The 11,214-nt window shown below is 37.7% G+C and overlaps 1 protein-coding gene across 1 annotated transcript; it reads right to left on the bottom strand.

Annotated features, from left to right (window-relative positions):
- Positions 1-1,431: 1,431 nt before the first annotated feature.
- On the bottom strand, positions 1,432-6,762 carry LOC139841821 (pathogenesis-related protein 1A-like). The gene is made up of 3 exons (XM_071832017.1): positions 6,540-6,762; positions 4,483-4,565; positions 1,432-1,719 (listed from the first exon to the last, which is right to left on the bottom strand). The coding sequence occupies exons 1-3, from the start codon at positions 6,760-6,762 to the stop codon at positions 1,432-1,434; spliced, it is 594 nt and encodes a 197-aa protein (XP_071688118.1).
- Positions 6,763-11,214: the final 4,452 nt, after the last annotated feature.

Genomic DNA, 11,214 nt, shown 5'->3' with positions numbered 1-11,214 from the left:
CAGTATCGCGTACATCCATTTTTTACGTTCCATCTATACATATATAAAAAATAATAATTAACAAGATGCATGTATGCCATTTCATAGATTGTTCTTAAATTATAGCCGTAACCAATATGTAATCATTAATTAATTTAGTAAATAATATAAAATTACCAACACAATTCAAAGAAATACAAATCATACCTATGAATGATTTTAAGATACTATATAAACTTAAATGCTAGAAACAAATCATACATGAACGAGTTAAGTTTTAAAGAGATACATACCTTATGTTTGTTTTAGATTCAAGGCAACCAAGCGACGAGAACTTTAAACTTCAACATGATGATAAATAATCTTCAAATAGCTATATATATCCAAATTTAAATATCAATATTTAAACTACAAGCACATTCTAAATACATACTACTTAAATAAATAAATAAAAACATGCAATATGTTTGATTGAATATATACACAATAAAATAACAATGAAATATACCCTAAATTTAAATAACTTGAAATGTAATTTATTGTTGTTAAAGTTATGGAATTTAATGAAGTAAGTTGATTGGGGATGAAGTAAATGTATGTGAAAATGATTGGAGTTTGAAATTGTGTGAAGATGGTGTTTGAAATTGAATGGAGAGTAAATGTGTGTGCGATTGTGGATGAAGATACCAGCTGATACAGTGCTTTTTCAGATATAACCTTTGGAAATTGAAGACCGGTTTAAAAAAAAAACAGGTTTGAAAAGTCCAAACCGGTTTTCCTAAACAACCGGTTTGAAAACTATACTTTTGGAACCGGTTTTTTCAAAAAACCGGTCTCCCATTCCCTTCTTTTTTATAACCGGTTTGCAATCTTTTTCGGAACCAATTTTTTGCACTTTTTAAAAAAACAGGTTTGAAAAAGGGGTTTGCATTTTCATTTTTGTAGTAATGTCATGTCTTATTTGGGTCCTACAATTAATGAATGTGAAGTTGAATTAGGAAAATATGGAGTTAAAATACCTTGTAGGGCTATGTTATAGGTTTCGTTGTTTACTTCCTTGTTGGCCTAACTAGGTTCAAAAATTTTTATTGTATCGATTGTATTTGTTAATCTTTAAAATTCGTCATGTGTTATTGCAATTTTTAGGGGGAAAAAGGCGATGGAGAGAAAGAGAGGGAGTTGTGTTTACAAGTACCCATTGTAAAGTATACACACAGAATGAATATGGGATGATTGATTGCAAATTGAAACCAACGTTTCAACCTCAATCGATCTTTTTATACTCAACATAAAACATACGTTACTTTATTCATTCATATATATATATATATATATATATATATATATATATATATATATATATATATATATATATATATATAGATCCAAACCAACAAGATCAATATATATGATCGTTATAATAGTACGTATCACGTAGTTATTACTTATTAGCTAGTAAGGAGACTGTCCAATATAGTTTCCACGAGGATAATAGTTACAAATAACGAAAGACCCACGGTTATTGGCACACTGAACCCTAGCACAACCAAGTTGCGTGGAACTACGCCACACGACTTGTGTATAGTGACCACAAACGCGTCCGCTGGCACAAGTATTAGTAGTATGATCATAATATGACTTCTCAGCTACCCATAAATTAACGGCTGCAGTACGTGTGATCATACCACTACTCCCAGCAAGGTTCTCACCATAAGGGCTGTTAAAATTAGTAATGCATTTCTAGAATAATCTAGACTTAATAGATATTTAACTAGTAGATATTTAGCTAATAGATATTTAGCTACTAATCACTAGAAATTACTAGAGTAGATAGTGTAAATAGAAATCACTAGATTAGCTAGAAGATTCTAGCTTGATCATTAGCCGACTTAAGATGACTATAAATAGCCACCATGTATTGCAAAGTTGATGTACACACAAACACAAACACAATTCAATAGCAATAAAGAATTTCTTCCTGAAAACTAGTCTTCACCATTTCTTCTATAAAAATCCCCACATAACATTTAAATTAACATCCATCACTATTATATAACATCTAAATTAAAACTAATCAATTAATCTAAATACACTACAATTTCATCAAGTGGTATCAAGAGCTAGTTTGGGCGTTTGTTCGAGTACACCATGACTACCGTTGGTGCGTACAATATTCCCGCCCCCATCTTTGATGGTGACAACTATGATTTTTGGAGTATTCGAATGAAGACATATTTTCAAGCAGAAAGCTTGTGGGGTATTGTCGAAGTCGGGTTTACAACTCCAAAAGACGTCGAAACTCTGTCCGCGGAAGAACAAGAAAAATACAACAAAAATGTAGTCAGAAATGCTGCTGCTCGAGGCTACATTCAACAAGCCTTGACACCGTCTATCTTTCCACGAATCATGGGAGCTACGACAGCCAAAGAGGCGTGGAGAATCCTTCAAGAAGAATTTCAAGGAAATGTCAAGGTAAGAGCTGTCAAACTACTAACTCTAAGACGAGATTTTGAAAATTTAAACGTGAAAGAGACCGAGACCGTAAAAGATTACAATTCTAGAATCAAAGAAATAGTAAATCAAATGAGAGCCTATGGAGATAATATAACTGACAAAAGGATCGTAGAAAAGATACTTATCAGTATGACCGAAAAATGCGATCATGTCATTACCGCTATTGAAGAGTCAAAAGACATCGAGACTCTGTCAGTAACGGAATTAGTTGGCTCTCTAGAAGCATATGAGGCTAGACTGAGTCGGCGAAGTGAAAACTCACTTGAAAGTACCTTTCGGTCTAAACTCAAATTAAGGTCTCAAAAATCTAAAAATGGGGGGAAAAGAAATATTGAAAAAAATTCAAGAGGAGGAGATAAACCCAGAACCGGGTCCGATCAGAGAAGAAAAAACTACCCTCCATGTGGTATTTGCAAAAGGACAAACCACTTGGAGAAAGATTGTTTTCACAAAGGGAAGCCACAATGCTATAACTGCAAAAGATTTGGGCATCTAGAAAAAGATTGCTGTTTAAAACAAAATCATCGAGCTAACTTCACGGAAGAAAGTGAAGATATACCGGAGAACAAAAATCAGGTATTCTATGCCTGTCATGTCACAAATAAACAGAGAGACGATACTTGGTTGATCGACAGTGGGTGCAGCAACCACATGACAGGAGATGAAAAGTTATTTGATAGTATCAACACCTCCGTAAAGTCCCACGTCAAACTAGGGAAAGGAGCGCTTGTTGACACTAAAGGCAAAGGTACGATAACTGTTCAAACTAATAACGTCACTCGATCTGTTAATGACGTTCTTTTAGTACCAAGCCTTGCAAGTAACTTGCTAAGTGTTGGCCAAATGATGGAGCACGGATACTCTTTACTCTTCGAAGATAAATCATGCGTTATCCGTGACAAGAAAAACAACTAAAATTAATAGCTGAAGTGCTAATGGAGAACCACAACTTTCCGCTTCGTTGGCAGTATATCAGAGACACAGCCATGAAAGTTCAAGTCGACGAATCATGGCTATGGCATCGAAGATTTGGCCACTTTAACTTTCACGCACTAAAAATCCTCCAACAGAAGAATATGATGAGAGACTTGCCGAAAATATAAGAGATCACCGACACGTGTGAAAGCTGTATGATGGGCAAGCAACATCGAAAACCTTTCCCTCGTGACAAAGCTTGGAGAGCGAAAGGTATACTAGAGTTGGTGCACACTGACGTATGTGGACCAATGAGGACCCCGTCTCTTAACCAAAACAGGTACTTCATCCTCTTCATCGATGATTTTTCTAGAATGACGTGGGTTTATTTCATGCGTGAAAAATCAGAAGTATTTACGATATTTAAGAAGTTCAAGAATTTCGTAGAAAAAAGTAGTGGCCATTATATAAAAACACTAAGGAGTGATAGAGGAAAAGAATACACCTCTACACAATTCAATAAATTTTGTGAAGATGAAGGAGTGAAACGCCAACTCACAGTTGGTTACGCTCCAGAACAAAATGGTGTCTCTGAACGCAAAAATAGAACTGTAATGGAAATGGCCAAAACAATGATACATGAAAAAGGCCTTCCAAACAGTTTCTGGGCTGAAGCTGTATACACAGCTGTATATATACTAAATCGATGCCCCATGAAAGCCGTCGAAAACAAGACTCCGATAGAGGCATGGGGTGGACGGAAACCGTCGGCGAAACATCTGCGAGTATTTGGATCTATCTGCTACATCCATATTCCAAAGGAGAAACGTCACAAGCTCCAAGAAAAATCAGAGAAGGGAATATTCTTGGGCTATAGCACACAATCAAAAGGTACCGAGTCTATAACTTGAAGACCAATAACATTGTTATCAGCCGAGACGTGGAGTTTGACGAAGACGCTTCTTGGAATTAGGAGAAAGATAAAGTCGAAAAACAAACATATTTGCCGAGGATATCTATAGAAACTCCAGCTCAACAACCACTACAAACGGAGCATCCTAGTCATGAAAGTACTGGAGAAACGAGCCCTACTACGCCAACTTTTCCATCAGCAACAATACCTATGGCACAAGACGAGTCAAGTCCGGAGTCAACACCTAGAAGAATCAAAAAGTTAACAGAGGTATATGAGACTTGCAACTTCACAACAATAGAACCTGAAAACTATGAAGTTGCAGCCAAAGATGAAAAGTGGGTGGCTGCTATGAACGAAGAAATCCGAATGATCGAGAAAAACAACACATGGGAGTTAGTTAATCCTACAGAAAATAAAGAAATAATTGGAGTGAAGTGGGTTTAAAAAACAAAGCTCAACCCTGATGGTTCTATACAAAAACACAAAGCGAGGCTAGTAGCTAAAGGCTATTCGCAACAACCAGGATTCGACTACACCGAAACTTTCGCACCCGTAGCACGACTAGATACTATAAGAGCACCGAAGATGGAAGATTCACCAACTAGATGTGAAATCAGCCTTTCTCAATGGGTTTCTAGAAGAAGAAATATACGTCGAGCAACCACAAGGGTTTATTAAGAAAGGAAAAGAAGATCAAGTCCTAAAGCTGAAGAAAGCCTTATATAGACTTAAACAAGCACCACGTGCTTGGTACAGTCGCATTGATAGCTACTTCACAAGTTCAGGGTTCAGGAGGAGTCAAAGTGAGCCCACACTCTACATCAAAACCCAAGGTAACTCTGACACTCTCATTATTTCCTTGTATGTAGATGATCTTATATATACGGGAAACAATGAGAGAATGATACAAGAATTTAAAGAAGACATGATGAAAACGTTCGAGATGAGTGACCTTGGTTTGATGTGTTATTTTCTTGGCATCGAAATTAGTCAAGAAAATGAAGGCATCTTCATTTGTCAAAAGAAATACACAGAAAACCTCCTGAAAAAGTTTAAACTATACGGTTGCAAAATCGTAGCCACACCACTAGTTGCCAATGGGAAGATGAGACAAGAAGATGGATCGGAGAAAGCGGATGCGTCAAGATTCAGAAGTCTCATTGGAAGTCTACTATATCTAACAACAACAAGACCAGACATCATGTACGCAACGAGTCTGCTATCCAGGTACATGAAAAACCCTACTCAAATACATTACGGAGCTTCTAAAAGAATACTAAGATACTTGCAAGGTACCATGGACTATGGAATATGGTACAAGCCCACTATAGACTCGAAGCTTCATGGATACACTGATAATGATTGGGTCGGATCGGTGGATGACATGAGAAGTACTTCCGGATACGCATTCACACTTGGATCTGGTGTATTCTCATGGACATCAAAGAAACAAGAAACGGTGGCACAATCGTCAGCCGAAGCCGAGTACGTCGCAGCCGCAAACTCAGCTAATCAAGCTATATGGCTAAGAAGAATACTAGAAGACATGGGCGAGAAACAAGATGAAGCTACAAAAATATTCTGCGACAATAAGTCCGTGATTGCGATGGCAAAGAATCCTGTGTTCCATGGCAGAACAAAACATATTGACATCAAGTATCATTTTCTACGAGAAGTCTCCGGCAAGAAAGATATTGAATTAAAATACTGCAAGACCGAAGAGCAGATTGCAGATATTTTCACTAAAGCGTTGCCAAGACCCAAGTTCGAGCTCTTACGCAACATGCTGGGAGTAACATCGAAATGCATTAAGGAGGAGTGTTAAAATTAGTAATGCATTTCTAGAATAATCTAGACTTAATAGATATTTAACTAGTAGATATTTAGCTAATAGATATTTAGCTACTAATCACTAGAAATTACTAGAGTAGCTAGTGTAAATAGAAATCACTAGATTAGCTAGAAGATTCTAGCTTGATCATTAGCCGACTTAAGATGGCTATAAATAGCCACCATGTATTGCAAAGTTGATGTACACACAAACACAAACACAATTCAATAGCAATAAAGAATTTCTTCCTAAAAACTAGTCTTCACCATTTCTTCTATAAAAATCCCCTCATAACATTTAAATTAACATCCATCACTATTATATAACATCTAAATTAAAACTAATCAATTAATCTAAATACACTACAATTTCATCAAGGGCCACCAGAATGGACAAGGTTGCAGTCTCCTATCCTTTGGTTAGCATAGTTTTGAGCGTATCCTGCCACAGTGGCATTCCATACAATGTCTGCTACGCCCACTTGACGACGTGCTGAATTATGAGCATTTAAGTAATCTTGTTGGATATTTTGAGCATTAATGGACAGAGATAAGAAACTAATGGTAGTAATTAGTAGTGAAAAGGAAATCAGCTTTAAAGACTCCATATTGTGTAATTGTAGTTTGTTACTTTGTTTGCTATACTAACGGGTATTTATAGACATTGACATATGCAAAGATCACGTAGTATGTTAGCAGCATACTAAACTATGGTTGTGTTTGGTAACTTTGGTTGTTTCTTAATTTTTTTTAATAGAAATGTGTTAGAACTTTTTCAGAATTTAGACTCAGTTTTCCAAGAATGAAAACAATATGTTTGTAAAACTAAAACATAATATTTGATGTTATCGTATATGTAATAACTACTTCCGTAAACGTTTATTTATTTTCATTTTATAGTATTTTAGATGTTGTTGTTATAGCTGCTGTGAATTTGATCCGAAACTTGATGTCCAGACCCACAATTTGCGGCGAGATTAATCGCCGCAAAAGATACAACAACAACACGAAAGGGGTGCATCATTTGCGATGGGACATCGTCGCACATATTCTGTAGCGACCCGACCAAATCATGTTTGACGGCGCCGTCTACTTAGGTCCCGTTACGTGGTCATAAGTCTTTAAGACAAAGTTTGACCAAAATATGTCGCCTTCATTTCAAAATAAAGATTGTTCCCAAAGTTTACAAGAATTGTTCAACCAATAGTTAAGTTACAACGTTATAATACGAATGAAATCTAGGCGACACGGTTTAAAGTAAAGTCAAAAGACGCTCCATGAAATGCACATATACTCGACATCCATTGCAAGTATCAAATAATGAGCGGAAGCATGTATCATGTATCGTTCAAGGACCTGAGAAAAACATAGAAATCTGTCAACGAAAACGTTGGTGAAATCATAGGTTTAAGTAAGTAAGTACAAGTGAACCACAAGATTTGCATCAATGAAATAATAGTAATACATTCCAAAAGTTTGTTTCACGAGCACCCAATTATCAATGCTTAACGTTTCCTTCCATTGAACCCCATCACTTAGTGCTAGAACATACACTGTTTCTCGAAAATATATTTCATTCGTAAACGGTAGCGAACCGTTTGAATGAGGGTTTGTCAAACCCATATGGATCCATACAACATAAGTTCTCGCTTACACCCGGCAAGTGTAACTAATGATAATCGAATTGAGGATTTTGTTCTAAACTCGTATGTAGAATGTTTGTTTTCCTGTACTTGTGTTCACTTAGTAAAGAAATGTTTATGTTTTCTCATCCCAAATGTAAGTTCAAAAAGAGTAAAAGTGGGACTATGATCTCACCTTGAGTGCACGAGTAGTAAAGTACTTCGACAAGTAAACGTGTGCAAAGAACAATGCTAGTCTTGACCTAAACAAATAGGTCGTATCAATAACGGTAAACACGATAGGTCAAAGATGTTCAATTAGTCCTATGGCTCGTTACGACTCGATTATTTAGCATGTGAAATCAAATTGTCAAGTTTCATGCAAGATACAAGTATATAAACAAGTTAGGAAGGTTGCAAAATCATTTGGTTAAGTTTGACAAAAAGTCAAACTTTGGTCGGTCAAAGTCAACGAAAAAGTCAACACGTTCGGGTCGTGTCCCGAACTATTTTTCTGAGGTTTTTAATCATGTATGAGCATGCTAGGACAAGTTACATGTGAATCGGAGGTGCGTAGCATAGCAAACATTATTCGAAATTTGACCAAGTTGGACAGACCCAATCGGCGCGCCGCGCGGGTATATGGCGCGCCGCGCGGGTACCTGTGCAGGGAATTCTGGCAGTTTTTAAGTTTTATGCACGAACCTAACTTTAAACAATCACCATTTATGATCCGCAAACAATCAAGACAAGTATCTTATACCGTTGGGAAGGTAATTTGACGAGGAAAACAACTAAACACATTTCATCAATCAATCTACCTATCACAACAACCAAAACCGCATCTAATGCTTAACATTAACCGCATACAAGTTCATAAATGCAATTCAATGATTCGGGCAACCAATTTACATGAATGATATGCCGTTTCGAAGGTAATCAAGCATACAATCCAACTAAACACTTACCAATAATAATCCATGGCATTCAATGCATCAAAAGTCCATTTCAAGTTCATCAAACCCTAACCCAAATTCACCAAAATCAATAATCAAGTTCATGAAGTTTTCTAAGGCAACCTACACATCAAATTGAAGCTAGTGATGCTAGTAACACAATTAAAGCATCAACTTTTAACATCTAACAACATATGATCATCCAAAATTCAAGAACAACACACCAAAATTCAAGTTCATGCTAGTTACACTAAAACAACGAGATCGAGCATATAAATCATATATTCATGTTAGACTTGAGCCATAGACACTAATTAACACTTTTATAAGTTAAAAACATCAAGAACACAAAATCTAGTGATTTTAGAAAGTTACCCAAATGAGATGAGGTTGGTACCAAAACGAAGAGGATGAAGAGAGGATCACGATTATGTAATTTATTTTGTTGTAAGCCTCCTAGATCGAATTTAGATGATGATTGAATGAATATGGTTTTGGGTGTGTGTGTTCTTGCTAGAGAGAAAGAGAGAGAGATGGAGGTGGAAATGAATGGGTGAAAGGGGTTTGACCCTTTGACCTAGTCAAGGGTTTGATCCCTTGTCAAGTTTAGTCCCTCAACTTTCGTTCGGGTGCGGGAATTACCTAAACGAGATAATTTAAAACGCGTATCAACGGGAGATGTTATAAACATATAACGGACTTTATATTAGTATAACGGAAAAGTAAATGGAAAAAGGCGGGATGTTACATTACCTACTCCTTAAAAGAAATTTCGTCCCGAAATTTAAGTAGGCGTAGTAGTCGTTGTTTCTTCCTCGAGATCTTGCGTTTCCGAATTCACGAATAGATGAGGATACTTCCTTTGCATTTGATCTTGTCTTTCCCAAGTAAACTCGGGTCCTCTTTTGGCGTTCCAACGGACTTTAACAATCGGGATTCGACTTTGTTTCAATGTCTTGACGGAGGTGTCCACAATTTCAACCGGTTCTTCCACAAAATGAAGTTTGTCATCAATAATAAGTTCTTCGAGAGGGATGACGATATCGGGTTCGGCAAGACACTTTTTCAAGTTAGATACATGGAAGGTGGGATGAACGGAGTTCAATTGAGGCGGAAGATCTAAACGATAAGCAACGGTTCCAATACGCTCCAAGATTTCGAAAGGACCAATATACCGCGGATTTAGCTTCCCGCGTTTCCCAAAACGGATTACACCCTTCCAAGGTGCGACTTTTAACATTACTCGGTCACCGACTTGAAATTCAAGATCGTTGCGTCGTTTGTCGGTATAGCTCTTTTGACGACTTCGGGCCGTCCTAAGCCTATCTCGGATTTGAACGATTTTCTCGGTGGTTTCGTGAATGAGTTCGGGTCCGGTGATTTGTACGTCGCCTACTTCGGCCCAACAAAGAGGTGAACGACATTTGCGGCCATATAGCGCTTCAAAAGGTGCGGCTTTAATACTCGCGTGATAACTATTGTTGTAAAAGAACTCGGCGAGAGGTAAGTGCTTGTCCCAAGCTTTTCCGAAATCAATCACGCAAGCTCGTAACATGTCCTCTAAGGTTTGAATTGTACGTTCACTTTGTCCATCGGTTTGAGGATGATATGCGGTGCTCATGTCTAAACGCGTTCCCAACGCTTCTTGCAATGTACGCCAAAATCTAGAAACGAAACGGCCATCTCGGTCGGAGATAATCGATAAAGGTACACCGTGTCGGGCTACGATCTCCTTAATGTAAAGTTGTGCAAGTTTCTCCATTTTGTCCGTTTCTTTCATGGCAAGGAAGTGTGCGGATTTGGTGAGACGGTCAACAATAACCCAAATGGTATCATAACCGCCCGTCGTTTTTGGTAGCTTGGTGATAAAATCCATCGTTATCCTTTCCCACTTCCATTGCGGGATCTCGGGTTGTCGAAGTAGTCCGGACGGTCTTTGGTGTTCGGCTTTGACTTTGGAACATGTCAAACACTTGGAAACATAAGTAGCTACGTCCCTTTTGATGTTCGGCCACCAATATAGTTGTTTAAGGTCGTGGTACATCTTATTGGCACCGGGGTGAATCGAGTATCGTGACTTATGGGCTTCATCTAAAATAAGGCTTCGTAGATCCCCATAACTAGGCACCCAAATTCTTCCGGTGAAATATCGGAGTCCGGTTTCTTTAACTTCGAATCGAGAGGTGAGGACGTTCAAGTGTTCGAGAGAGATGTTTTCATCCTTGAGAGCCTCATCTTGGGCTACCCGAATTTGGCTATTAAGGTTTGTGTGGATGGTGATGTTTAAAGCTCGGACACGGAGAGGCACCGCTCTTTCTTTTCGACTTAAGGCATCGGCTACTACATTTGCCTTCCCGGGATGGTAACGAAGCTCGCAATCGTAATCGTTTAAGGTTTCAATCCACCTTCGTTGTCTCATGTTTAGTTGCTTTTGATCGAAAATGTGTTGAAGGCTTTTGTGATCGGTGAAGATAGTACTCTT

This window comes from Rutidosis leptorrhynchoides, chromosome 4 (genome assembly GCF_046630445.1).
Source record: "Rutidosis leptorrhynchoides isolate AG116_Rl617_1_P2 chromosome 4, CSIRO_AGI_Rlap_v1, whole genome shotgun sequence".
NCBI lineage: Eukaryota > Viridiplantae > Streptophyta > Magnoliopsida > Asterales > Asteraceae > Rutidosis > Rutidosis leptorrhynchoides.
This window is presented reverse-complemented; position numbering and strand designations above follow the sequence as displayed.